Source organism: Chlamydomonas reinhardtii, chromosome 15, assembly GCF_000002595.2.
Source record: "Chlamydomonas reinhardtii strain CC-503 cw92 mt+ chromosome 15, whole genome shotgun sequence".
NCBI lineage: Eukaryota > Viridiplantae > Chlorophyta > Chlorophyceae > Chlamydomonadales > Chlamydomonadaceae > Chlamydomonas > Chlamydomonas reinhardtii.
In genome coordinates, this window is record NC_057018.1 from 78,222 (window position 1) to 106,158 (window position 27,937).

General features: G+C 65.7%; 5 protein-coding genes across 5 annotated transcripts in view; all 5 read right to left on the bottom strand.

Moving 5' to 3' along the window:
* CHLRE_15g634701v5 (uncharacterized protein) overlaps positions 1–6,514 on the bottom strand; it is a 16,979-nt gene extending 10,465 nt beyond the window's left edge. The window contains exons 1-7 of the mRNA XM_043070492.1: positions 6,121–6,514; positions 5,507–5,992; positions 3,621–5,311; positions 3,147–3,319; positions 2,726–2,927; positions 2,109–2,477; positions 360–2,006 (exon numbers count right to left, since the gene is read on the bottom strand). Of these exons, the coding sequence (XP_042916350.1) occupies positions 360–2,006; positions 2,109–2,477; positions 2,726–2,927; positions 3,147–3,319; positions 3,621–5,311; positions 5,507–5,992; positions 6,121–6,226 (4,674 nt within the window). The 5' untranslated portion in view covers positions 6,227–6,514. The remainder of the gene's footprint in view (positions 1–359; positions 2,007–2,108; positions 2,478–2,725; positions 2,928–3,146; positions 3,320–3,620; positions 5,312–5,506; positions 5,993–6,120) is intronic.
* Positions 6,515–8,254: 1,740 nt separating this feature from the next.
* CHLRE_15g634750v5 (uncharacterized protein) lies at positions 8,255–13,864 on the bottom strand. The gene is made up of 6 exons (XM_043070493.1): positions 13,422–13,864; positions 12,838–12,897; positions 12,519–12,572; positions 11,924–12,349; positions 11,560–11,663; positions 8,255–11,260 (listed from the first exon to the last, which is right to left on the bottom strand). The coding sequence occupies exons 1-6, from the start codon at positions 13,554–13,556 to the stop codon at positions 10,684–10,686; spliced, it is 1,356 nt and encodes a 451-aa protein (XP_042916351.1). The 5' UTR covers positions 13,557–13,864; the 3' UTR covers positions 8,255–10,683.
* Positions 13,865–13,918: 54 nt separating this feature from the next.
* CHLRE_15g634800v5 (uncharacterized protein) lies at positions 13,919–19,344 on the bottom strand. Its single transcript, XM_043070494.1, has 3 exons — positions 18,243–19,344; positions 17,128–17,863; positions 13,919–17,005 (listed from the first exon to the last, which is right to left on the bottom strand). Exons 1-3 carry the CDS (start codon positions 19,110–19,112, stop codon positions 14,793–14,795), a joined length of 3,819 nt encoding a protein of 1,272 aa, XP_042916352.1. The 5' UTR covers positions 19,113–19,344; the 3' UTR covers positions 13,919–14,792.
* Positions 19,345–19,937: 593 nt separating this feature from the next.
* Positions 19,938–23,044, bottom strand: CHLRE_15g634827v5 (uncharacterized protein). The gene has a single exon (XM_043070495.1). The coding sequence runs from the start codon at positions 22,799–22,801 to the stop codon at positions 22,586–22,588; it is 216 nt and encodes a 71-aa protein (XP_042916353.1). The 5' UTR covers positions 22,802–23,044; the 3' UTR covers positions 19,938–22,585.
* A 54-nt stretch (positions 23,045–23,098) lies between these two features.
* CHLRE_15g634855v5 (uncharacterized protein) lies at positions 23,099–26,189 on the bottom strand. The gene is made up of 7 exons (XM_043070496.1): positions 26,021–26,189; positions 25,792–25,924; positions 25,587–25,690; positions 24,537–25,117; positions 24,114–24,204; positions 23,675–23,791; positions 23,099–23,517 (listed from the first exon to the last, which is right to left on the bottom strand). Exons 1-7 carry the CDS (start codon positions 26,066–26,068, stop codon positions 23,218–23,220), a joined length of 1,374 nt encoding a protein of 457 aa, XP_042916354.1. The 5' UTR covers positions 26,069–26,189; the 3' UTR covers positions 23,099–23,217.
* Positions 26,190–27,937: the final 1,748 nt, after the last annotated feature.

Below are 27,937 nucleotides of genomic sequence, written 5' to 3' on the forward strand. Positions count from 1 at the left end.
TGGGGTGGGGTGGGGTGAGGGCGGCCGAGTTGTGTGAATGCGATCACCCGCCATGCGCCCTGGCGTTCGGTCCTGACCGCAAGCGAAACCCGTCTTCGCACTTACTAGTGCTGATACCTACCCGCCCACCTGTTTTACTCCAGCCCCTTTCCGCAACCCTCTTGGTTAGGTTTACTTTTGGCTGGTATTCACCCCCACCACCCCCACCCCCACCACCACCACCACCACCACCTCTCCCACGCCGCCGCTCAGGAGCAGGCCCTCCCCTACTATCTCCACCCCAAGCAATACACACCCCCAACCCCAACCCCAACCCCAACACGCCCCACCCCAACACGCCCCACCCAACCCCCACCCACCTTGAGCGCCCTCCCGCTGGCCGCACTGCGCCCCGCGAACCCGAAGCTGTGCTTGGGCCGCGAGCCACTGGACGCCATCTTGACAAAGTTGCCGGCGTCACGGATGGTGCGGCGCGCCTCGCGCACTGGCTTGGCGGCGGCGGGGGCGGCGGCGGCGGCGGCGGCGGGTGCAGCGGCGGTGCCGGCCGAGCCGGTGCCCGTGGCAGCTGCGGCTGCGGCAGAGGCGGCTGCGGCGGCGGCCATGCCGGCACCAGCGGTGGGGAGGCCGAGCAGGTCCATACCAAAGGCGCCGCCGCCACCACCGCCGCCGCCGCCGCTGCCGCCCCCTGAAGCAAAGCCTCGTCCACCACCACCGCCTCCGCCGCCACAACCACCGCCACCACGGCCGCCAAAGCCGCCGCCGCCGCCGCCACCGCCGCCGCCGCCGCTGCCTCCCAACCCGATGCCAGCAGCTGCGGCCTTGCGCGTGCGCTTGGCGGGTGCCGTCCTGGTGGCGGCAGTGGCAGTAGCAGCCGTCGCACCGCCGTCGGCAGTAGCACCGTCGGCAGTAGCACCGGCGGCGGCCGCCTTCCTCCGGGCCGGCGCCCGCGGCGGCCTCTGGGGCGGGGCGGCTTCATTCGCTGCGGCGCCGTTGGCAGTAGCAGTGCCAGTGGCGGCAGTAGCAGCGGCAGAAGCAGCGGCAGTAGCGCGGCGAGCGGGGGCGGGCCGGCGTGCTGAGGCCCTTGCCTGTGCGGCGGCGGCCCTGGCGCGCGGCCGCTTGTAGTCCTCCTCCTCCTCCTCGTCACTGCTGCTGCTACTGCCGCTACTGCCGGCGCTGCTGCCGCCGCCGCCCTCCTCCTCCTCCCCATCATCCCCACTCATGTCACTGCCACTGCCGCTGCCACTGCCGCTGCCGCCATCCATATCCACGTCTGAGTCCCCGCCGCTGGTAGCCGTCTCCTCCTCCTCTGAGCTCTCCTCCATTCCATCATCCCCATAGCCATCCCCGTCTGCTGCCGCCGCCGCCGCGGCCGCCCTCCGCCCCGACGGCCGCCGCTGCAGCCGCGCCGCCGCCGCCACCGCGGCTGGGCGCCAACTGCGGCGGGCCCCGACCTCCTCCTCCTCCTCCTCCTGGGCCTCCGCCCGAGCCTCACCCGCACCCACCGCTCCTTGGCCGCCGCCTCCGCCACCGCCGCCGCCACCCTCACCGGCTGCGCCCTCCACCCCCTCCATGGCCTCACCCCTCTGACCACCGCCCGCCCCGACCACCCCTGCCGCCTGCTGCTCCTGCTCCTGCTCATGCTGCTGCTTGGGCTTGGGCTGGCGAGCCGGGGCGCGCCGGGTCCGGGCTGGTGCTGCCGGCGGCGGCGGCGGCGGCTGCGGCCCAGTGGCGGGCGGTGCAGGGGCCCCTGCCGCCGCCGCCGCCGCCGCCGCGGTGTGGGGAGCTGCCGCAGCCCCAGAGCCGTCACCCGCACCCACACCTGCCACTGCCACATCACCCATACCCCCATGCCGGCCAGCGGCTGAGCCCGCCTTCCCGCCCGCCCGGCGGCCCCGCACCGCACCAGCCGCAGCAGCAGCAGCCGCAGCAGCCGCAGCCTTGGTTGGCGCCGCCACCGCAGCGGCCTCCGAACCAGCGGCACCAGCGGCGGCGGCGCCTGGCGGCATCTGTGGCTTCGGCGGGCGCCGCCGTACCTTGGCTGCCCCCGCCGCTGTGGTGGCGGTCGTGGTGGTGGCAGCAGCAGCGCCGGCGCCGACATCCCCGCATACCTGCAGCGCCGCCGCCGCCGCCGCCGCCTCCTCCTGCCGCCGGCGCGCCACCTCCTCCCGCACCGCCGCCGGCAGCAGCTCAAACGCCACGTCCCACCCGGCAGTAGCACCGGGCCTCGAAGGGCCGGGTGCAGGGGCGGCTGTAGCAGCAGGCGCTGTAGCCGCTGCGGCTGTAGCAGCCCCTGCCGCGGCTCTCCGATTCGGCTCTAGCTGCTCTGTCGCCTCCGCTGCTATAGCTGCCTTCGGCGCCGCTGCGGCTGTTGCTGCTGCTGCTGCCGCTGCTACTGCCGGTGCTACACCCCCCGCCGTGACGCCGGCCGCCTCCGCCGCCTCGGGTCCCAGCAGCGCTAGTTTGTCCATGTCCACCTCCTGTCATGTGGGATAATTGTGTGTAGATTTGTATGTGTGTCTGTGTGTGCGCGTGTGTGTGTTGTGTTGTGTTGTTGGATGCGTGGATGGAAGGACGCGCATGTGGATGCAAGTACTGTGAGTCCAGTAAGTTCGCTGAACTGCAACTGACCGGATCCGACGAGGTCGGCTGGCTGAGTCTGGGTGGAGTTGGGTCTGGAGTAAACTGCCCCTCCTCCTGTTCCCTCCTCCCCTCCTCTTCCCCTCACCTCCACCGCCTCCCGTAGCACCATGCGCCGCATCTCCGCCTGCGCGTCATTGCAGCCGCCGCCGCCGCCGCCGCCGCCGCCAACACCTCCGGCTCCTCCCCCTCCTCCTCCTCCTCCTCCTCCTCCTCCTCCGCCGCCGCCGCCGCCGGCACCGCGCCGCAGCATGAGCGCCGCATCCGCCTCCGCCGCCAGTGCGTTGTAGCTGGGTGGGTGGGTGGGTTGGGTGGGTTGGGGGTGGGGGCGGGGACAGGAAGGGGGGGGGGCAGTGAGAGGACGGCGATCGTGGGAGGGGGGCCCAGTGTCAGAAGGGGGGGGAGGCAGCCGCCTGCCACCTGCCGCCTGCCAACACGCCACGCCAGTACGCCACCACCATCACCCACACCACCATCTGCCCCGCCCGCCCCGCTCTGGCCGCACTCACCCCTCCGCCGCCTGCCGAATCGCCACATCATCCGCCATCTCCTCATCACCATCACCGCCGCCGCCGCCCCCATCACCACCCATGCCGCCGCCGCCGCCGCCTCTTGCCGGCCCGCGGGTCTGGTGTGCGGCCAGCAGCGCGCCAAAGGACGCCACCACGCCCTCGTGTGCGGCCTGCATGACGGGGGGGGGATTTGCAAAGACGGGGCGGGGGGGAATGTTCGGGTTCATGTGGAAAATGGAGTGTTGAAATGAGGGGATCGGCGGGTGAACGGGTGAAGTGGATGGATGGGAGGAGGACCCCAGCCACACGTCCCCTTATTCGCATGCGAGTGCGTCTGCGGCCAACCCCACTGGGCGCTGGGGAGGGTGCACTGCCAGTACAGGTGCGGCCCACAACCCACCACCACCAACTCCAACTTTTACATACCTCCATTCGACATGGATCCCACCGAACCAACCCCGCCCAACCCACCTGGTCGCCATCCCGGCCAACCTCTCCGCCCCCATCACCGCCGCCGCCGCCGCCCGCCGCCAGCAGCCGCCGCCGCGGCAGCACCTTGGCCATCGGGCTGAACGGCGACGCCGCCGCTCCGCCATCCCCCTCTTGGCCGGCCGCGGCGCCGCCGCCACTGCCAGTCGGCAGCTCCGCCCATCCCATGTTGGCCGGCAAGGCTTGCGCAGCGCCCGCCGCCGCCGGCTGCTGCGGCAGCTGCCCGCGACTGCCCCCACGCGCAGCCGCCGCTGCCGCCGCCGCGGCGTCCGCCGTCACCCGCGCCCCCGCCCGACCCGACGCAGCAGACACGCACGTCGCCTTGGCCACCATACCCGCCACACGCGCGTCCGCCGCCGCCTCATCAGCAGCAGCCGCCGCGGCGGCCGCCGCCTCCGCCGCCGCCCGCCGCCGCTGCGCCTCAACCGCACGCAGGCTGTCGGCTCGGCTGAAGGGGTTGCGCGCGGCGGCTGCGACTGCGGCCGCGGCCGTGGCGGCCGCCCCCGCGGCGGCGCCGGCCCCGACTGCCTTCCGCAATGGTGGCCCTGCTACTGCTGCTGCTGGTCCTGCTGCTGCTGCTGCTGCTGCTGCTGCTGCTGCGCCCCCTGCCGATAGACTTGGTGCAAGCAGACTGCTGCCACTGGGGCCGAGGCCGGAGCCGCCTGCTGCTGCTGCTGCTCCGCCCATGGAGTGGCGGGACAGACGGGACCGCCCGCCAGCACCACCGCCGGCAGTAGCAGCAGCAGCTGCGGCAGTAGCGCCCAGAGCTCCGGCAGCAGCAGCGGCAGTAGCGGGCCCGCCCAGGGAGTGCCGGGGGCCACGGGGCGCTGACAGCTGCCGAGCCAGCCGCCGGCCCGGACTGCCCGCCGCCGCCGCCGCCGCCGCCGCCGCCGCCGCCACTCGGCTGGGGCCGGAGGCGGCCGCAGCGGCGGCAGCAGTGGCGGCTGTGAGTGCCCCGCGGGGAGCAGGCGCAGGTGCGGGCAAGGCGGCGGCTGACAGGTCCGCAAACAGGGGTGCGGGCGGCCGCACTGCCGCCACACCCCCGAGCCCAGCCCCTGCCTTGCTACCGCCGCCGCCACCGCCGCCGCCACCGCCGCTGGTGAATAGACCGTAACCAAAGAGCCCTCCACCACCGCCTTCCTCATCCTCGTCATCGTCATCGTCCTCGTCATCCCCCTCCTCCGCGCCTTCGCCGTCGCTGACGCCGCCGCCCAGCCCCAGCCCCAGCCCCAGCCTGCTGCCCCCGCTGCGGCGGCCTGCCAGGCTGCTGCGGCCGCGCCTGCGCCCCGCCGCCGCCCGGTCACTGCCTGGCGGCGTGGCTTTGACCACCGAGTCCGCCACCACCACCACCTCCATCTCGTCAGTGCCAGCAGCGGCACCAGCGACACCAGCGGCACCAGCGGCGCCAGCGGCAGGGCCCCGCAGCGCACCGCCGGGGGCCGCAAGCAGGCGGGCACATGCACCTGCACCGGCAATGCCGGCACCGGGCCGTGCGGCGCTGAGGGGTCGCTGCGCGGACAGCGGCGTGGGCGGCACCTCCTCCTCCTCCTGCTCCTCCTCCGCCTGGTCCTCCTCCTGGTCCTCCTCCTGGTCCTCCTCGCCATCGCCGCCGCCGCCGCCGTGCGCTTGACCCAGACCTGCGCGGCCGCGGCCGAAGGGGCTCCGCAGGCCGCCTGTGGTGCAGGAGTGTGCAGTCGTGTCAGTCCGGGCCTGAGGAGATCGCGGAGCGTGTCCGCCCATTATCCGTGTGCTTTACCACTCGGGTAACTCCCTGGCTCCCGATAAAGCCATCGCATCCCTGGGCGTTCTGCGCTCCATTCCAACTGGGATCCTCTCGCTACCAGACCCCTCTACACGTCCACACGCACCCGCTACGCCCCTTGCCCGCAGGGGCGTCGACTGCGGCGGCGGGGCAGCCGAGGGCGCTGAGCAAGGCGCCTTACTGAGGTCCTGGCCCTTGCCGCCGACTGCAGCTGCAGCAGCACCCTCGTTCTCCTTCCCCCCGCCTGGGCTGCCCCCGGCTCCGGACCGCTGCCCAGGCAGCGAGCCGCTGAGTGAAGGGGACGAGGGCGAGCCCGCCGCTGCGGAGGCCAGGGCGGTGGCCGCGGCGGCATCGCGGCGCGCCTGCAGGTGCCGCAGCGCGCTCGCGACGATGGGTCGCGCAGCTCGCCGGCTGGGGGACAGCAGCTGCGCCGGGGACGCGCCGGCATCTGCGCTGCTGGTGAGCGGTCGACGAGCGGGGGAGCTGCTAGCTAAGGCTGCTCGTTTGGTTGGCGACGCAGCGCTTCGTGCCGGTGCTGCAGTTTTGGATGGTAGTACCGCCTTGGCTCTCTGGAACTCGGACCACAGGTGCGCTGCGGCCAGCGAGAAACAGGGGCTGAACAAATTGGGCGCGAAGGCAAAATGCCAGGCTTGCGAGGACTCTTGCGACCCGATGGATTGCTCCATTTAGTTCGCATAAACAAGTGAGTCCTTAACGCACATAGGTTCGGCGGAACGTCCTCCAGCTGCGGGCATCTGTTCTCCTGGCGCTTGAACTTCGCGGCCCACTGTGCCAACGGCAGCAGCCGCGTCCTCAGCTCCTCCATTCCTACTTCTTGATTAGATATCCCACATGGCTCTGCGGCAACGCACGGCCTCTGCTTGCATAGGGTAACTCGCCTTGAAATCGCAAATCTTGTATTGCTTCTGTATAATGAATGTGTTATGTATGCGTACTATACAGTATGGCTACTCTGGAAACGGCCCTTGCTTGAATGCTGGTAGTGACAGCGGCAAGTCGGATTAGTTTTGGGACCATTCGGCAGACTAGCTATAATCTTCCTGGCTCCAGCAATCATATGAGTAATATACAAAACTGAGTGACCGAGCGATGGAAGAGCCTTTAAGATATCCAGCGGCACAAAGTTGAGAGCGCACGGGGGGGGGGGGGGTAAGACAGACCCCACCCTTCAAATGGAAAGAGCTTGAGAGCGTTCGGAATCCGCTTTATGGGATCATAATCAGGGCCAGAGATATGGGCCCTCAAAGCTGTTGGAGGCTGGGGAACGTCAGGAGCCTACCAGAAGACGAAGGTCCGCACATGTTGGGTTGGGATGTTGGGGTGAGACACATCTCGCCTGACACAACGTGCCGATAGTCGCGGACCGATGCTTGCGCGCCGGAGTTAAACGCATATGTCCCATGCTGAGGTACATCTCGTAGGCATGCTTTACATGAGTGCAACTGAACAGTCGCCTGTGGTCAAGACAGTCAAGAACGTCCCGTGTTAATAGAGCTCGCTGACAGCAGTCGTTTGACACCATCCTGCAAGAAAACAGAGGGGATTTAGGGGGTGTACGACACGGTCGGTCGTCGGTCAGGGTTTGTTCGTACCCCCTCCCTTGGCACGGGCCCCGCATTCGCACCCCTGCGCCCTACCGGTGCCGCCGTGCAACCACCCGGCCCACCCCACCCCGGCCACTCACACCGCCGTGCGCGTGTGCGGCCGCAGCCCTACTGCGTGCATGCATCACAGCCGGGGCACTAGGGCAGTCGGGGTGCTTGTCGGTGGTAGCATGCGTCAACCAGGTGCATCCGCGAGGCGACCACTGTCGGCGCCGCCACAAAGTCCCTGAGCGGTCTGACATCGCTGCCGCTGCAGCTGATGACGTCGCCGGCACCGCGACCATCCACGTGCTGACATGTTCGGCCCACCGCCTACAGCTAACCACCCCACCAGCCATGGACCCATGGTGGAGCTAGCAGCACAGTGAGATAGCAGGGAAGAGCGCCCGCATCCGCCTTGCAGCTGCCCTGCATCCCGCCACCTTCCCCGAGGCCCCGCTCCCCCCCTGGCCCCTGCTGCGGTGGCAGGCTGGCAGGCTGCCGCCAGTGGCAGCGGCAGCGGCGAAGGCTGCTCGGCTGCTGCGGCCGAGTGCCGCTGACTGTGCATTTTGTGCAACGTGTGCAGTTACCATTACAGCCGGAGTAATATGTCATGGGAGTTATCCTTGCAAGTCGGGTGGGTGGGTGGGGGGCGATGGATATGTGCAACAGCTCCGGCGGCTCAGTCCATATTGGCTGGGTCCCGAGCCTGTGTGCCCCGGTTTCCGTGGGGCCCGTGCCCCAGTTTGCTGCCTGTGTTCCCTGGCCTGCTTGCGACCCGGGGCCCGGCTTGCAGTGTGTTGGTGCGGGCTGGCTAGCGCTCTGTTGTGTGGTTTGGGCTTGGTGCTGGGTTTCCGTGTCTCTCCTTGTATCCTTTCTTTTGTCCTGCACTGTCCCCTGCGTAGGTCTTGCTGAGTCGGGTGAACGGTCATGCAAGCCGGGTGGTGGTGGGGGGGGGGGGGGGCTATGTATACGTGCAACAGCTCCGGCGGCTCTGGCAGCAGCGCAGTCCTGGTCCTGGGCCCCCACTCCCCAAGCAAGCCCACCTGCCAAGCAGGGAGGGCCTGCCCACCTCCCAGGTGCTGAGGTGCCCCCGTAGGCCCATACCTCGCTGCCCATCAGCCCAAGCACACGCCTGCCCCCCAACCCCCTTGAGCTGCTGCTGCTGCTGTGTGTGTTGTGGCATACTAGCTCCGGAGGGAGGCTAGGAGACCGGACCCACGGCGCAGATAGCAGGCGGCGTGCCCCATCACACATGCATCTTACATGCTTGCATCCGGGACGTAGCTTACCCCGGATGCGAGAAATGCACTGTCAGGTGCGCATACACGCGCGCACACACGTAAAAACACACACGCACACACCCGCCGCCGCGCCAGTACGCGTCGACGCATTGGCTCGCCCCTCCCCTCGATTTCAGCCAGTCAGTAGCCCCCACACCCCTCCCCACCCCTCGCATGTCATCTCGCGCCGGCTCCACTCCAGCCGACAGCAGTGGCCCCCCGCCCTGCTTAATAGGTCTCCGACCCCGCGCGCGCGTGGCCAGTGACCAGCAGCAAAACGCCAGACCAGGACCGGGACCAGGCTTTTGTCGTTCCCTCTCGCATGCATCTCGAGCCGGCCCCTCGCACACCGCGCCGCTGTCTCATGCGTCAACATGCACGAAAAGCATTACGTATCCACCATCGGGCGGGTTTTGCCCTTCTCATCAACCGGATCCTGGGCATGCAACCTTCGCAAATCCAGAAACAACACATCGGCATTCATCAACCACATCAGTCACACCACGAGAACACCTTGCGTCAAAATGGTTCATAGTGTTTTGGTGGGGGCGGGGGCCGCCCAATGTCCGGTCGCGCCCTTCCCCCAAGACTTTGCGTGTTATATTTCCTGCACGCGTGTCGGATGCATTGACGTGTAGTTATGTGCGGCCACCAAAAGCCCGCATGTCGCACATGCCAAGCACCAACACCAACACCAACGCCGGCACGCCCGGCCGAGGCCAGGTTAGGGATTGTGCGCGGCACTAGCCATCTACTATCTATTCTCAAGCTATCCACTGGTAGGCGTGACGTATGTGGCCAGCATTCGTATGCTCCATGTATCAAATCCATCACCTCCATAACCATGCTGCCCGCACGCCTGCTATACTGTGTCATTTCGAGACAGAGTAGATGTTGCAAGCGCTCATCCCAAACCCGAAGGCGTGTAGGTTAGTATATGGATAGATACGAGACCCGGAGCCAAAGGCGCACGCATAAGGGCACACGAAGAGGCATGCCCCTAAACAGCCGACGGCAGGGTCTTTTCCCAGCGTGACCAAACACATACTTTCCAAGCACACACACACACACACACACACACACACACACACACACACACATACACACACACTCACCCACAGTGCACCCACACAAGCACACAGACAGCACCTCGCATGCTCTCTCTCTCTCTCCACATCCTTCCATTTCTTCTTTGATCAAGGCCGCGGACAGCAGCACGCACGCGGGAGGCACAAATGCGTCTCCGCACACGCCTCCCACCGTTTGCGTGTAGTGCCCCGAAAACACAGCCTCCACCCGTTCTCATGCATGCGTGTATTGCAAACACCACACACACGCCACCCGTACACGGGCATACCAAAATTGTCTGTCGCGCCTGTATGTCTGCCGGGCCCAACCCCTTCCAGGGACCCGGGCAAAGAACCTGGCTCCTGCCTATCCCCATTCACCACCACCACCACTACCACTGGCGTCTTGCTGCAAAATGAAATCCTCCACGGCAGCAACTCTCTCGCACGACCTGTGTGTGTGTGCGCGCGTGCGTTGATAACCGCTGCCACTGACCCAAGCAACAATCATCGATACAAACACACACAAACAGGCGTCCTTCAGAGGCCGCATATTTGTTGATATGCACAGACACGCACCCGCACACGCAGTACATGTTGAGAGGGGCGGATGCATCGTTTCCGTCTCGTCCCGGGCTCGCACACCAAGGCGTGTGCTGCTACAGCCGCCGCCATCTGCCGCTCCTCACCTGACGAGGCACCTGTGTGCGAAACACACAGCAATCTCGCCAGTTGCCCACACGCCCTACCTCACGTCTGCCTGCTCACCGCCCTGCCGTCCGTTCTTCCCCCCGCCATTGCAAGGGCCGCTATCCTCATCTGCTCATCTGCACCTGACATTTGCACATGTGTATCCTGTCCTCTGACCCACCACCACACTCCACAGTCTCAACTCGACCTCACGTCACATGTGTGTGTATCTGCTGTTGCTGCTGCATATGCATGCCGCTGCCTTTCCTCTGCTGTTGCTGCTGTTGCTGCTGTTGTTTGCGGGCGACGCATCGCCGGTCCAACCATTGTTCACTGCATCCGCGACACCACGACACCTCAAAACTACGAACGAATGAAAGGCCGGAAACAGCAATGCGCAAAAATAAGCGCAGCTCGGCGTGCAAAAGGAAAAATTATTGAGCAAATCGCCCCGCATACGTGGAAAAAAACGGGCCCTAAGATCGTCGTGCGGCCCGGCCTCCAAAATCGCATTGCTCATTAAGGCTCTCACCGCCACATCGGCATCGTGCACTGCAGTGCTGTTTCTCATTCCGCTCCTTCTCCTCTCCTTCGCAACGCGCCTGGGGTCACACCACTAGGCCTAGCAGGGCGGGCCTACTAGGCCACGGGCGTGGGCCCCACTGGGATGAAGTTGCCGCCAAACACCACCCGCTGCGGCTCGAAGCTCTGCCGCCTGTTGCCGCCGCCCGACACCTCATACGAGGGCGGCGGCATGGGCGCCAGGCCAGCGGGCGGCAGGCCACCACCACCGCCACCGCCTCCGCCGCCGCCCAGCAGCGCATGCTGGTGAAAGCCGTGCTGCCAGAAGCCGCCTTGCTGCTGCTGCTGGTGCTGCTGCTGCTGATGGTGGATGCCGGCGTAGTGGTGCTGGTGGTGTTGGTGAATGCCCGCCGCCGCCGCCGGCCGACAGGGCCAAGGCCCGTGCTGCCCCTGCTGCCCCTGCTGGCAGCCGCCGCCGCCGCCGCCCAGCTGCATGCAGTGCGCGTCCACCGCCGCCGCCATGCCCGCACCCATGCCCCCCACGGTGCCGCTCTGCTGCTGCTGCTTCTGCTGCTGCTGGCCTCCTCCTCCTCCTGCTCCGGCCTCCGCCCCCAGGTCCAGGCTCCTGCGCGGCGCCCACTTGGACAGCATGGAGGCCGCCTGGCGCCAGGGCGGCAGCACAGACCCCAGCTGCCTGCGGGGGGCAGCGAGGAGGGGGGTACACACACACACACGTGTAAACTTGAGAACACATTATTGCACTTGAGAACACATGAAAGCGCGTAAACAAATGAACGCATGTACGGACTGAAGCCGGGCGCAAGGTGGGCCCATAGGACACGAAGCCGTACCGCAAAAACCCATCCACCCGCCTAAGCCGCCCTCTCCACCCAACAAGCCCCCCGCCAATCCCCCCCCCGCCCCTCATCCACCCCCCCCCCCACACACACACACACACACCACCCCCCAATCCCCCTCCCACAACCCTCACACCTGAATGCCGCCGCCATCTCGGCACACAGGAACTGCACCAGCAGCGCCAGGTGCTCCTCCGGCCCCACGTACACCTGAGGCACAGCGCCCAGGATGCAAGAGTACTGCAGGCGGGCAGTGCCGGGCAGGCGGGCGGGTGGGCAGGCGGGCAGGCAGGCGGGCCGAGGGGAGCGGGAGGGGGAGAGGTAAGAAGGGGGAGGGGGCAGGCGGCGGCGGACCCGCAGGCAGGCCACCAAAGCCCTCGAGCTGCCCGGCTGTCCAGCACGCAGCCGCCGCCCATGAAGACCCTCTCACACCCCTCTTTATACCAAACCTTCCCGCCCCGCCCCGCACACACACACAAGCCCCCCCTCATCCGGCTCACCCTGCTGGTGGTCTTGGCGATGATGAACTGCTCCTTAAACACCGGGTCCACCACATAGCGCCTGGTGCTCCCGCTACTGCTAATGCCACCGCCGCCGCCGCCACCGCCGCCGCCACCGCCGCCCGCCGCGGACGCTATCCCGCCCATGGGGTAGCCGCCGCCGCCGCCCTCCCGCCCCGCCGCGGCGGCCGCGACGGCGGCGGCGGTGGGCGTGGTGGGCGGTGGTGTGGGCAACTCCACTGTGATGAAGGAGTGGCGCAGGTTGCGGAGGCAGTCGGCGCCGTCGCCGCCGCCCAGCGCGGTGCGGAGCGAGGCGCTGTAGCCGAGGGCAGTCAGGATGGACACCAGGCGGGGCCCGGCCTCGGCGGCGGCGGCGGCGGTGGCGGTGTGGCAGTGCGACAACGCCACACGCACGTCGGCGGCCAGCTGCGCATGCGTCAGGGTTGGGAGGGAGGCAGGTTGGGGGAAAGGAAAGGCGAGGGAGGGGAAGGGGTTGCTGCCGGCGGCAAGGCGTGAGCTGTTCGTTTCCTCTCCCTTCGTCTTGATTTCCCGCCCTCCTGCCCCTGTGCAGCTCCCGTGCCCTGGCCGTGCTCACCCGCGCCTCCGCCGGTGTGGAGGGCTGCACGAAGCGCTGGATCTCGCTCACAATCTGCGAATGAGATGAAGGCAATTGTAATGATTTAATGGCATGTTTGAAGCTATGCGGTGGCGGTGTGGGCGGTGGGGGGTAGTATAGGCAGACGCGGCGGCGGTGGGCGCTGCCGCAACGCAGCCGTGTCTTACCCCTGCTCGTCCTCTTTGCCCGCGGCCCGCTTTCCCCCGCCCCCGCCCCCGCCCCCAGGCCCAACGAAGCGCCCAGCTGTCAGCAGCTTGTAAGGGGAGGCAGGGGGGTGTCAACCACGTGCGCCACCCACCTCATCCTCCTCCCACTCCTCCTCCTGGCACCAGCCCCCGCCGATGCCGTTGTCCTCGAGCTGCGGGGAGCGCGGGAAACGAAAGCGCGCGAGAGTCACGCCCACGTCAGACTCTCCTTCGCCAACCAGGCATCTGCCTTACACAACGAAACTGTGCCCTACGAAAGGCCGGATTGCGCTCATCACGCCGAGGCTTCTCGAGGTTCCCGCCCGCGCGGCCGCGAAGCTCCAGCACATGCCATGTCGACGAGGTCCGCCCAGCTTCCTTCCGACCACCGACCACCGACCCTCCGACGAAATCATAACCCATGACTCCTGATAGCAAAGCTGAAGCTGAAACTCCTAGGCCGCCCGGCACATCCTAACAAGCGCGCTTCTTCATTGCGACTGTGGCAGCGGTGGCCCTCCAACTGCTCGCGCGCCAGAACTGCGCGCGCCCACCAGCCAAACATGTTCCAAGCTAGGAACTCTATTACTGCCGCGCATCGTCGCCGTTCTGAGCGTGCAAGCTGAGGAGGACACGCCCCATCCAACGTGTCACGCACCCCAAAAACACTGCTTCAAGTCCGTTTCCAGCTGCTTACCTCTATATCGAACACCAGCGAGGGTACTTTGAACATCCCAAACCGCTGCGCTCCTCCACCTGGCATATGACGATGCTCGGACGCGGGCACGCTGGAGCTGAGAGCCTGAGACATTGTGTTTGAGCCAATGTCCATGCTTCCATTCGAGAACAGGCTCGCTGGCGTCGCTGCGCACGCGGCCATTTGAGGATGCCGAGCAGCTCCGCAGCAAATGCAGGAACGAAAAGCAACGTCTGGCAGTGGTGTGTTGCCCTAAGTAATGCACGACTATACTCTACACACTATCAGTGCTCCAACAGGAAAAGAAAGAGCGGCAGCTACCGACCTCGAAAAGCTTGAGATCGAATGCAAGTGGCGATTGAGAAGTCCTTCACCGCCAGCAATCGTGCGCACAACTCGCTTAGATGTGCTTCTGAATGGATGGTGTGAGTTATGACGTCGACGCGCTGTTGCAAACGAAAAGGCTCAAACAAAAGCGCGCACAGCGGTGGTGACGCGATCAAACACGTGCACGTGGCGCCGTACAACCGCTTTGTCGTTTGCCCCATTCCCCCGGCGCGCCCTCGCAGAACCTCTTCCAGACAGTGCCTATGAGCACAAAGGACAGGTCATGTCTTTTTAATAGATATTGTGCTCGAGGCTGTTGCGTGTCACCCAGTCCCATGTCAGCACAGCCGGCGCCAAGCCCCTCTCCTCTCCTAGCCACGTAGTGTGATGGCGAACTGGCTGGGCACTTGAAACATGGCCCCCCTACCTCAAAGAAACGGAGGAAGCCCGTCACCACGACCCACGAACCGTGGAAGTCGGTCCAGGGCGCATCGCCCCATGTGGCGTGTGCCTGCTGCGGCGGTAGATGGAAGGAGGTCGTACACACCACGCCCTCGCCATCACCAGAATACTGTAGTACTGCGGCTCGTTTCAGCGTTTTACGGGCTCGCTTGTGTGGGCTCACATCTCACATTCCAACCACGTCATTACACGTCCACACTCTCCACTGGTTGGAGCCAGCGTGAGTTGCCAGAGACGCGTGAAGGAAGCGTGGGCTCAGCCGCCGCGCCAGCAAGGCGCGTGTAATGAACTCACGCGCTGCATAAAGCCTCCAGGGGTGGGGGCAGAGCATCTGCGGCATGTGCGCCCCAGCCCACCAGCCTCCTACCGCGCTGGTGAGATTCAGAGAGTGCCCCCGCCACCGCTCACGCGGCCAAAACTTCACAATAAAAGGACGCACACACACAAGGTATGCCTGGGGGGAGGTCGTCTTCTGGGCATGCCTGCCTGCTGAGCACACCGATCCCCCAACATGCAGCGGCTCTCGCCATGCACGCCCACACACCCCCCCGCCTGCTACAGCCTCTGGGTTGGCTGTCGCAGCTACGTCTTCAGCAGCGGCTGTAGCAGCCGCAGCAGGTAGGCCTCTTGCTGGGGTCCGGACAAGTCGTACCAGTCCCAGTACGGCACGCACAGCACGCGGCCCGGCCCAAACACACGTGTCAGCTGCGTGTTGCGCAGCGCCGTGGGGCCGTCCACTGCCCCGGGGTCGCCCTTGCGGTTGGAGAAGAAGTGCACCGGCCCGTCCGCCTCAATAGCCACCTCCACCTCCACCTCACTCTGCACCTCCCGCCCCTCCTCCATATCCGCCTCCGCCTCCACCTCCACCTCCCGCCCTGCCTCCCGCCGCCCGCCCTGCCGCGGCACCCTCAGCGCCACCACCACATCCGCCCGCCCCAGCATCCCCTCCACAGCCACCTCCGTGACCACCCGCTCGATGGGCAGGGCCGCCTGCTGCTGCAGCCGCACCGCCGCCGCCGCCACCTGCTTTTGAAAGCTGGACATGTCCGCTGCCGCGGCGGCCGCCGCCCGCGCCGCCTCCGCCGCCGCCTCCATCCTGGCCTGCAGGGGGGCGCAGCTGCCCAGCACCGCCGCCACCGTGCCGCCCAGCTCCCGCTGCGCCTGCCACAGCTGGTACAGCCCCTCCGCGGCGAACCCGCCCGGCCGCCGCACAGCCTCGCGCGCCAGCCGCACCGCTGTGGCCTCTGCCGCTGTGGCCTCTGCCGCTGTGGCGTCAGCCGCTGGGGCCTCTGCCGCTGTGGCCTCTGCCGCTGACCCTGGGGTCGCTGTGGCGTCAGCCGCCGGGGCCGCGGGGGCTTCTGCCACTGTGGCGTCAGCCGCTGTTGCCGCTGTTGTCGCTGTTGCCGCTGTTGCCGCCGTTGCCGCTGTTGCCGCTGTTGCTGCCGCCTGGGCTGGCGTTGCCGGCTCCTGGTGCTGCTGCGGGGTGGCGCCGCGCAGCAAGGCCAGCGCCCACAGGCTGTTGGCCAGCGCCTGCGAGTCAAGCGAGGCCGCGCCGTCCTCACCATCATCGCGCTGCTGCTGCTGCTGCTGCTGCTGCTGCTGCAGCTGCAGCAGCTCGCCCAGCCGGCCGCACACCGCCGCCTCCACGCCGGCATGCCGCCGCCGCAGCACCGCCATCGCGTACAGCACACTCGCGCAGTCCTGGGCGCCGCCCCGCGCCAGCGCAGCCGCCGCGCCTCCTGCTGCGCCCAGCAGCTCCGGCGGCGGCTGGTGGCGCACCAGAGCCAGCGCGTACAGCAGGTTGGACCATGCCTGGGGCGCAGCCCCCTCCATAGCCCCCGGGGCTACCCCAGGGAGCGCCGCCTCCACCGCGCCTGCAAACCAGCGCCGCTGCTCCTCCGGCGCCTCCGGCCCCACCGCAACCGCTCCTGCTGCTGCGGCGCCTCCGAATCCCAGCTTGGCCAGCGCCCAGGCCGAGTTGGAAAGCTCCTGCGGCCCAAAGCCCGCAAAGCGCTGCCGCCGCCCCTCAGCCGCCAGCGCCGCCACCAGCCCCGCCTGTGGCCGGCCCAGGTCCAACGCCTGTAACGCCCACAGGGCGTTGGACAGGCCCTGCGGGCTCAGCGCCGCAGCGGGAGCAGCAGCCGCAGCTGCAGAAGCAGCGGGCTCGGCCCCTGCTCCTTCCCGCAGCCGCCGCAGCATTTCGCCGCACAGGGCAGCCACTGCGGTGCGGTACTCGGGCCCTGTGCAGCCCAACGCCGCCAGCGCCCACAGGCTGTTGCTGAGGCCCTGCCCCGTCATACCCGGCACGGCTGTAGCAGCCGCCGCCGCCAGCGGCTGTAGCAGGCCTGTGTCCCGGACCTCCAGCTTCGCGCACGCCCACAGCACGTTTGAGATCTGTTGCTGGGAGCCCACCTCCACGGCAGTAGCCTCCGCCTCCGCTGCCAACAGGCGCCGCCGCACCTCCCCGCACAGACCTGCTACTGCCGGCCGGCACTCGGGCCCGCAGTAGCCGAGCGCCGCCAGCGCCCACAGGCTGTTGCTGAGGGCCTGCATTGACATGCCTCTCGCATCCACTGCCGCTTCCCGTGCCAGTGCCCCCACCGCAGCCCGGTACTCGGGTCCGGCGCACCCCAGCGTCGCAAGCGCCCACAGGCAGTTGCTCAGGCCCTGACCCGTCATGGATGCTACAGCCGCCGCCGCCGCGTCCGCCAGCGGCTGTAGCAAGTCGGGGTCCCGGTGCCCCAGCTTTGCACACGCCCACAGCACGTTGGAGAGTTCCTGCTGGTTGAAGACGGCTGCGGCCGCCCCGGCAGTAGCAATAGCAGCCGCACTGGCAGTAGCAGACTCCTCTGCCCGCAGCCGCCGCAGCAATTCGCCGCATAGCGCTGCTACTGCCGGCCGTACTCGGGCCCTGTGCAGCCCAGCACCGCCAGCGCCCACAGGCTGTTGCTCAGGGCCTGGCCGGTAGTGCCCGGCACGGCTGTAGCCGCCGCCGCTGCCGCCAGCGGCTGTAGCAGGGCCGGGTCCCGGTACTCCAGTTTCGCGCACGCCCACAGTATGTTGGACACGGCCTGTGCCGGGAACCCCTGCCCCGTGTGCGCCCTGTGCCCCGCCGGTCGCCCGGGTGGCGCCGCCGCGGCCTGCTGCTGCTGCAGCTGTCCTGCTACAGCCGCCGCCAGCGCGTTGAGGTGGTGCGGCTGTAGCAGGGCGGCGTCCCAGCCACCCCCACCCGGCCGCCCCTCCCGCAGCCTGGCCAGCGCCCACAGGGCGTTGGACAGCTCGTTGGGCCGGGCTGTAGCCAGCACCTCCGGATCCACCAGCCGCTGTAGCAGCGCCGCCGCCAGACGCTGCTGCTGCTGCTGTGGCTCCGCCGCCGCTGCAGCCTCGTCCCCACTGCTATTGCCGTCACCACTGCCGCCGTCACTGCTGCGACTGCTACTGCCGCTCCCCGCCTTGGCCAGAGCCCACAACGGCAAGCTGCAGTCGGCGGCTGTGCGTGTGTGCGGCAGTAGCGGCAGGTAGACCGCCCCCAGGTCAGACAGCAGAGCGGTGCGGGCGGCGGCAGTAGCAGTGGCAGTAGCAGTGGCTGCGCCGCCTGCTGCTGCGACCAGAGGGCGAGGCGGGCCCTGAACGCCCCGGGAACCCGAGCTTAACTGTTGGGGGGGACGGGTTGTTGGCAAGAGGCGCATGTGTTTGGCACGTTGTGGCAGGGGTGACCACACGGGTGCGACCCCGATCTGCCAGGCGAGATCCATGGCCTCTCATCACACACCACGTGGGCCCTATCATCACATGTCACACGTCACACGTCACCACGTCCCCACACGTCACACAGCCCCAGCCAACCTGCACCCACGTCCGTTTGGTCCACACCCCCACACCTCATCTCTCCAGCGCTCCACAACTGCACATCGGCACATACACACGCTCCCACCTACTCCCGCACGCACGCCCCCGCACCCGACTTCCTCCCCTCCCCCATACACGCACACGCCCCTCCACACGCATACACACACGCCCCTCCACACCCACCTTGCCGGTCAGGTGGAAGGCCGCCCTCAGACAGCCAATGTCTCGCCGCCGCTCCCACACCCCCAGCCGCGCCGCCACCACCCCCCGCAGCTCCTCCAGTGTGCGGCAGCCGCTCATGTCATCGGCTGGGTCACGAGACGGCAGAGGAGAAGGCTGAAGGGAAGGAGGAGGGGCACCCATGCCGCCACCGCCGCCGCCGTCTCTAGCTCCATCCCTGCCGCGGCCACTGCCGCGGCCGCGGCCTTGGCTAAAGCCGTCCCCTCCTTCCCCTCCGCGGCCCCTGCCCCTGCCGACGTCGCTCCTGCCCCTGCCGCTGTAGGGGCCTCGACCACTGCCGCCACTGCGTCCTTCGCCACGGCCGCGGCCCTGTCCGCTCCCCCCGCCCGCGCGAGGGCCGCTGCTAGTGCCGCTGCCACTGCTTCCACTCCGGTCGCCGCTGCCCATTCTGCCACCCCCATCACCGCCACCGCCGCCGCCGCCGCCGCCGCCACTCGCGCCCACTGGTCCACCCAGTCCAGCTGCAGCTGCAGCCGCCGAGCCGCCACGCGCCGCCGGCTGCAGCCGCCCAGCACGGCCGCATGCGCCCGGCACGCGCAGCAGCAGCAGCAGCATCAGCCCGCACATGCAGTTCTGCTGCTGCTGCTGCCCCCGGGCCGCGTGGGCTGTAGCAGCCGCAGCTGCTCCCGAAGATGATGTCGATGCAGTTGATGCTGATGTAAATGCGCTTGGTGTTGTCGCGGCTAGCGCTGGTCGGTCGTGGTGGCGGGGGCGGGGGCCGCGGGCGAGCCCCGCCGACCAAACAGCGCCTGGCCCCCTTCCGCGACACAACGCTAACAGCACGCCGCAGGACAGCTGCTTCTGACATAGCATTTTATCTCAGGTCCTGTCTCAGGTCCCGTATAAAATTACCTACTTTTGGCCGTAAGCTGTAAGCCGCACCGCATTATATGCACATAAGCGAGGCGCGAGCCTCCCCTGTACCAATCACTCAATCAAGCATCACAGTTGGGATGTAAATACTCATTAAGCTCACTTGCAGATGCGCAAGGGCATCGATGGCGCGTGTTGCCGGTTGCGGAAGTTTACTTCTCGACAGCATCAGCATGCGTTAAGTCGTCAACATGTGACCGTTGAAATATATATACTGTCTTTTCCGCGGCAGCCGTTTGGGTGGGCCGTGATCTAATGGATTCCAAGCACGCATGCGTGCGGCACCACTCCTCGGCGCGCTTGCCCCGCCCGACGCACACACTCCAATGAGCCGCGGAGCCCACCACCGGTACCAGGGGCGCACGAAATCCTGGGGGAAAGCCACACAGCTCCCACCCCGCCCACAGTCCACACAAATAAGGTAATCTAAATGCTGCTGCTGCTGCCGGCTGGGGGGCAACATGCTAGGCAACGTTTTGCAGGTGGGCGCGCGACTGACGCTGACGGGTGGTGGGTGGAGACGGGGCTTTGTGGGAAGAGCAAGTTGGCGAGAGTTGGAGACCGCATGCAGCCCCACGCGGCGAGAATGTGCCCCCGGAAGTGCCCAAACTTTCGTGCCCGAGGGCTTGCGTTGGGGCCCGTTTGTCGCCGCTCCCCGAAGATGCAAGCCCTGGCTGGCCGGCTGGCTGCCAGCGCCGCAACAGTCTTCCGCGGTCAGGCCCCCCGCTGCTCGTGCATTCACGCGCACTGGGGCATTATGAATTGAGTGATTTATTGTTACACGCACTCTCAGCAGTCGCCACCGGGCAAAGGCGGGAACCTGGGAGCCTGCCCACGCGCGCCGGCCGCAGCCCCCGACCGCACGGGTGGCATTGTGGGCCCGCCGCAAGAGTGCAACAAGGAATCAGAAGTGAGAAGCCAAAGCCTTCCGGTCCCGCCAACGCGCATCCTTATACCGCCCAGTCTACACGCGCGCGCAGGCCCTGTGTATCAAGCAAGTTTATGAACACACATGTCATTGTCTGCAAACCAAAACCATTACAAACTTCAAACCAAAAGACAAGAAAGAATTCTTGGGTCTCCCGGCCACGATTGATCTCCCCAGAGCGCGCGACCGCAACCCGCCGGCGCCGGGGGCTGTGTGCAGGGCGGTTCCATGACGGACCTTGCCCCTGCATCACTCCTCTCGACAAAGAGATGTTTCGAGCATCGTGCGAGACCCAATCAAACCTCCACATCCTACGCAACGCACAGCCCAGCAAACGGGCTCGAGCCCCTCATGCGAGGGCTCCAAATATGTCTCTTTCTTTATGCGACCTTTTATCGGGGGGAACTGACACGGCACCCGCCGGCCCCTGAAAATCAAATAGCTTATGACGTGTTTGTGAGGGCTACATTGCCGATGAGTGTGATAAAGCACTTTGTCGTACATGCTACGTTTGGCATTTTGCAAACGGCACACATCACACACGCACCCGCCACGGGTTGCAATACACGCACACATCATACGCACCCACAAACCCCTTGACCCACACACGCGAATGCAACCACGCACGAAAGCATGCGCCGTATGCAGCAAGCCACCAAGCGGGGCCTTTGTCTCTCTCTCATTCACACAGACACAACTCCTGGCCAAGGTCAACAGAGCCAGACAACCAAACGGCCACGTGGCGTGTCGGATCCACCACGTCTCCCTTTCAACACGTGCCATCAAGAATTTTCAGTTTTATGGCTTCCTCATGCCTCACACTCACATGCTCGGGGGAAGCGATGCAGGCGACATTCTAGCGCTCACAAGTCAACCGACCCATATGTAGAACCATCAGCACAATCCCACCATCAGAGCACGCCCAAAAACGAAATTTACAAACAGCGTGCCATACCGCCTCGACGTGTGTCAAACCGTCGGGCTGTGAAACCTCGCTCCTTGCCCCATGCGCCTCACCTCAGAGCGACCACCCCACCACGCCAAACCCTGGACACCCCTCACGCCACAGCTCCCCTCTGTCTCTCCGTGACGCCTCGGCGAGCCTCGAGAGCTGCCGCCGACGCCCGGCAACAAGTGGGGGCATACCAAAATGAAATGCAATACGTCGCCTAGCACAGCAACCTTCATTGTACCCTCGTGCGCACGCGCACACACACACACACACACATGTACAGTGTGTCACTGACACACACCACACGCGCCTAGCCACACACATTTGATGCGGGGGACGTCCATCACGTTCGCCTCAGTTTCAACAAAATGACCCCCACACAGACACAGACACAGACACACACACACACACACATGCAACATTGCCGCTCTCTCCTCCGCGAGCCGCATCACTGAGCTGCAGCCCTCGCCTCCGCGGCCCCAGGGGTCTCGCTCATTTGGATCATCTTCAACCCAAAACAATTGAGCGCCCACGAAACAAAAAACACACAAAATAGCCTTGTGCGTAGCGCGCTCGCCTTCGTGCCCAAACAATTTTACGCGTGTACTTCACCGCGGCTCTCTCTCTCGCGCACCCGCACACCGGCCGGCTCCTCCTCTCCCATTCCATTACTTCGGCAGTTGGCCGCTGCCTCGACCCCCGCAACCACTGCGGCGTCCCTCGCTCTCTTGTTCGCGAGCACAGCACAGCATATCGCTGTGCGGGAACCGCAGTATCGACTGCACATGGCCACCTCCAATTCTCAAGTACATCCCTCTAGGGAGCACCAAAACAACTAGACAGTTTCGTCATTTTCTCCAAGCGCGTAGGCTGTGTGCATCACAGCCCACCCGCTCTCACCGCTCCACTTGCGGCGCCCCACCTCCAAGGGCCAGCCGGCATCAATAAACCCGCGCCCCATTTGGGCCTCACCCACCGCCTCTTGCCACCCTCGCCCGCTCCGTGCCAAGCTCCTCCTCCTCCCTCTTGCATGCGCCACTGGAAAATGGCGAGCGGCCGCCGCTGCGAGCCGCCGACTGCCCCTCGTCCCTCGGCAGATGCATGTGTGCGTGTCTTGGCCCACAGCAGCCCCCTCGCAGCATCCCTCGCTCCTGCCCTCCGCGCGCCCACGGGGCAAAATCCTCTTCATTTTGCTTCTCGTTTTTCCTTCCACTGCCGCCTCCTCTTTGCACCCTTTTCCTCTCTCTCCTCGCAACAAAATGATGTATTGTGTGCATGATTTTGTGGTTTTGCCAAACCCAACAAACCAAAGTACACGAACAGGCATGCACGAACCCGCAACAGCCACACACACGCGCAAGCCGCGGGCGGGCGGGCGGCATGGCAGCAGCATTGGCTCGGATGCGACCGACTACCCACGGCACGCGCACGCACACACGAAACCCACACACGCACAAACGCACACACCGTGCATTCAAAGCGCCAAAAGAACAATACTGCGCAATACACAGACAAGCACATTCACACCCAGCTCTACAAACTGCCACTCGAGCCTCGGCAGCTGCGTGCTGGTTTTGCATGCGTGTTTGTGTCGTCAGCGTCACGCGCATGAAACGTGTGCCACCCTACAAACGGCCGCCAGCATCCCACATATCCAATCACACAAATTACAACGCGCGACTCCGCTCCGGCATCGCGCCTCAAGCACACCTCGCCGCCCCCACCCCCCGCACGACTGGATAGAGGCATGGGGGCGGCACGCATCACCAGGCACAACAAACATGGCGATTAGGGCATTCCAGCAAAACCCATTTCGAGGACAAACTTCTTTGTGCTTTCTCAAAGCGACCAAGGTTATACGCATCGTGACAAAAAACATCATCTGCCAAACAACAGGCTCCCCCAACATACCGCTCACACACGCACACGCTCTCTCCCCCATGCGCAGTCAACGGTCAAACTCCCAAAAGGTGCAGGGAGGCAAAGTGTGTACACAGCACGCGTCGCTATCACCGGAACTTCTAGCGTTGCAGTAGCACGCGCGGGGGTAAGTATCTCTGGACAAAAAAACACAAGACGCACACGACTTTGTACTCAGTCGGTTACAGCCACCGCCTGCGTGGTGCGGAGGCGCTGCCGCCGCCGCCTGCTGATGCTGCTCTCACTCACAGCAGCGACCGCCGGGGCCGCGGCGCCGCCGCCTCTGCCGCCGCCGCCAGGGGCAGCAGCACCGAGCCGGCCTCCGCCTCCTCGTCCCGCTGCGCCGCCACCGCCGCCACCGCCACCGTGTCGGGGTCCGCCGCCGCCGCCGCCACCAGCTCCGCCTCCTGCGGCTGCTGGGGCTGCTGCTGCTGCTGCTGCTGCTGGGGCTTGTTGGCGTTTGCGCCGGCGTTGCCGTGGGGCCCGGTGCGGCCCACGCCGGGCCGGCCCTCGAACTTGTAGTAGATGGCGGTGAGCGAGTAGATCTGTGTGTGTGTGTGGGGGGGGGGGGGCAAGGTTGTGGGTGCGTGTGCGCGTGAGTGAGGGTTTGTAGTCATGAATAAGCACACGGCGGCAAGCTATGGTGAGTGGGGGGAGCGGTGGTGTAGTCGGGTAAAAACATCCGCCATTTCACTCGCTCACCATGTCGGCCAGCGGCACGGCGTGCGTGACGGCGCCGCCCGGGGCGCGGTACTTCTGGCTCTTCTTCACCCAGTCGCGGGGCGGCTTGCTCGGGTACTTGCGCGCGAACGCCAGCTCCTGCGGGGTGGGTGGTGGGAGGTAACAAGGTGGGGTTGCAGTGTTGAGGAGGGGAAGAAGGAAGTGGGGAAGGAAGGTAGAGGGAGCGGCGGCTGAGTGGGGTGATAGCGCCACATGCCACCCAGCCTGCCACTCACTCCGCGCCAAACCTCTCCCGTACGGTACTCCCCGCTCCCAGCAATCCCGCTCCCACCAACCCCGTTCCCACTCAGCCCGTTTCCCCCGACCCGGTCCCACCAACCCCGGTCCCACCAACCCCGCTACCAGCAACCTCTCCCTGCCCGCCCGTATCCCTCCCTCCTCTCCCCCCCGCCTCCCTCACCGTCTCCTGCGGCAGGGTGCGCAACCGCATCTTGGTCTCGGGGCTGACGTCGTCCCACACCAGGGCGGGGTTCAGGAAGAAGACCCAGCCACTGCAGGCGAGGGCAGGGGAGAGGGAGGCGTAGCGAGGGAGGAGGGAAGGGGCAGGTGAGTGGAGGGATGAGCACTGGAGATACAAGCTTGGGGGAAGCAGACAGGTGAGCGAGCGTGCCCCCTCCCCTTCCCATTGCCCGCTTTCCCACCCAGATGGAAGTAACCCCCAAAAAGAACACCAGCAAGGGCCCAACAAGCCCCAGGCCCCCGGCATGCGCCTTCCCCAGGCCCCAAGGTCTCAAGTCCCAACCCCACACAGGTGCAAGCCCCCATGCCTCCTCCCCACCCATGCCTCCTCCCCACCCATGCCTCCTCCCCACCCGTGCCTCACCGGCCGCCCTCCTGCTGCCGGCCCAGAAACAACACCTCGCGCTTGGGCGTACGCGGGTGGTGCAGGTTCATACGCAGCCAGGTGGTTAGCGCCGCCCACTCCTTGTCCCGGTCCGTGCGGTCGCCGGCGCCGCCACCTCCACCTCCTGCCGCAGACGGCGCCGCCGCCGCCGCCATCGCCGCCGCCGCCGCCAGGGGCCCCACGGCGCCCACCAGGGGACCGGAGGAGGCGTGGGCCAGCGCGCCGGCGGCACTGCCCGCGATCGCGCCGGACGCACCGTTGCTGCTGTTGTTGTTGTTGTGGTGGTGGTTGGGGTTGCTGGTGGTGGTGGCGGTGGTGGCGCCTGCGGCGCCGCCGATTGTGTCCAGGTCGGATGAGGCGGCGGCCGTGATGATGGCGGCGGGGCGGAGGGAGAGGGGTGCCGGCAGCGAGCATGCCGCCATGCCGCTGGAGCTGGGGCCGGCACTGGCGCTGGCGCTGCCGCTGCTGCCACCCTCGGCATCCTCATCGTCTGGGTCGCTGCTCAGGGCGCCGATCGCCACGCTCGCAGCAACTGGAGCGGAGGAGCCAAACTGACCGAGCTGCATGGACAGCAAATCGACACAGGAGGGCAAACAGTGAGCGCGGGCGCATTTTCGGGGGGGCATTCAGTGACCAGATAGCAAGCATGCATGGCCAGCTCCAAGGCTGAGGCAGCTCAACTCAAGAGTCAAAGAAACGGCATGCCCGTCTGGGAAGCGACCGATAGAGCCGACCGAGTCGCCAGCGAGCGAAAACGGGGCTGCGCGCGAGGCTGATGTAAGCTCCCACAGCAGCTGCACTACCTAAGCAGGCCCACACGCGGCAGCAACGCTGCGCCGGTGGAGCGCCCCCGAAAATATCGGCGTAGGGGATATTTTTCACTGCGCGCGAACTACCCTCCGCGGCCGCGCCCAGTTGCAACCGTGTAATACATGCATTTAGCCATAGCGACTAGCCCTGCGCTTGCGGCGCCGTAATCGACTGGCCTGTGGCCCAACTCATCCTCGCGGCCCGCGCGCTCGCACTCACTGTTCGGCACTTCTTAGGCCCACGCCAGACGTATGAGCGTGTAGAGGTCGCGGTCAGGGCCTTGCTCAGCGGCTTGGGTGCTGGCGCGGCCGTGGCAGTGCAAGCTGCGGAGGCGTTGGGAATCGGATTTCGGGAATTGTCATCGGCGGGTTGGTCCAACAAGTGTCGGAGCAGTTGCCTCCCGCGCTGTGGCTTATTATCTTACCAGAGCCGGTAGATGACGACGAGCGCTCCTCCGGTTGCGCGGGGACCTCCTCCTCGAGCTCGGCTGCCGAGCGCTTGCCCGACCGCAGGCTGAACAACATCTCCGCCACTTCGGCAGCGCTCGGGTCGCATGCCTGTGCGTTTGCGGCCAAAAGCGAGCGGTGGGTTGGGGTTCTGCGGACTGGCAACGCCTCACTGCGACTGAATTGCGGTGGCCCCGGCGCGCCTACCGTTGGGGCGCTCCAGCCGCTCTGGATTGATAAAGAACGCTCCCGCATCATGAAGGGAGAGGGAAGCTGTGCGTGCGTGCGTAGCATAGGCGCGCTCTCGCGATTCACTGAAAATATCCCAAGTGAAAGTTGCTTAACAGCGAACTAGCGTGTGTTATATGAGTATAGCTTGAAGTATGTTAAACCAATGTTAGCACTAACAGCGCTCAACGCGGCCCTCAGAAAGGGCGACTCGCTCGATATCGCCCATCGGGAGCCACGCCTCCTCCTCCCAAGGCCTCCCAGCAGTGTTGACTCCCGCCCGCGTGCTGACGACTGCACCCCCACGCGCCGCCCTGCCTAACCCAATTCGAAAAACTTATATTGTGGACCTGTTGGGCAGATGCGTGTGCAGGTTCAGGGTCAAACATCGCCCGGCGCAGGCCGTCAATTCTATCGGCAGCCGGTCGTGGGAGGTTCCTTTGAGGACATTGTGTGTTACAAGCGATACGATTGAAGCTCCAAGGCCGGGCTGCGGGCTCAAGTGCAAGTGCGTGTTCCTTTGTCGTTGGGTATCACATCGGCCAGCGTAGGTAGCGTGAAGTAGGCAGCGGGGCCTGCTGCGGCGGGGTCCCAGGCTTGCCACAAGCCCCACTAAGAATTGCCAATGTAGCTCAATGCCCCTCGCTGTAGGGCCTCGGTTTGCGGCCCATGGCTCCAACCTTTCGGTCGATCCGTCTCCCCCTCTTTATGCCCCGGCCAACTGCAGCTCCAGCCCCAGCTATACCTTCGGCCCAACAGCTGCAGCTTGAAGCGCTGGAGCCTTGAACCGCTCCTACCTGCTCCTACCGACTGCAGGAGTCATGTTCCTGCTTGAGGCCTGCTCCCTTGCCGTGACTTGCCCTACCTCGCCTCCACCTTCCAGACGCCATCCACGCATGCCTTCCCTTGTGTCCCACTCCCAAGCCTTCCCTTAGCCCTCCAGCACATTAATAACTCCCAGATGCCCCACACCCTTACGGGACCAGGGCGACCTCGACGGTCTCGCGGCAGGCAGGCGCGTGTCACAGGCATGGCTCGCAAACTTACAGCTTTCTTGCCCCGGGTTGTTTGCTGTCAACATATGTTGCCTAAAATAGTCCAGAACATCACGGCTCGCTCGCTTTGCTTGCAACCTTGCGACAGTCAGTTGTCGCGAACTCGCTTCTCGCTCCTGCTGATTTTGACCCGCCGCCTACTTGAAATCAATAGACCCTACAAAACATCAAAGTGTTTCACTCGCAGTTTTTAGCGAATAGAGGTTACATGTGGGTTACAAGTGTTTCACTCGCAGTTTTTAGCCCAGCTATCTACATATGCCATGGAAAGTGTGACGCACCCGGTGCGTTTGCGCTACAGCGCGATTCAGCTCGAACCAACTAGCATGATCGATTACTCGTAGCTTCCTGTATACGTGATCTTGTTTCCAGGCCGCGAGAGCGAGTGCAGCGTATGAACGAAGCCGGCAACTGCGCTTTCTTGGCTTCCTCGAGAATGCGCGCAGCTATAACTTACAGTGCGATGTATTAGCGACACAGTCTGGCCTGCCAGAGCGCGCACTTGCAAGAATTTCAGAGCGCGCTCGTTCCGATCGGCTGGGATGAAAGCTTACACGATATGTGCGAGCAGCTGTATCCGTTGATATAATCGGTGAGCAAAGTCATGCACAGTTGCGATGTGCTGTGAACTTTTAGCACGCTCGGCGACCCAGCTCGGCGAACCTGCTCTACGCTCCTCGCCCTGGCGGGGGGAGGGTTTCCTGCACCGCCCCCCCTTCTGCGCGCTTCACGACACGCCTGCGGGGGGAGGGAAAGTTGCCTAGCGCAGGCATCTGGCGGGGTGGGTCTGGTCTGGCAGCTAAGTTCCAGAGGCAACCTGACCCCCGCGCACGCGCATCTG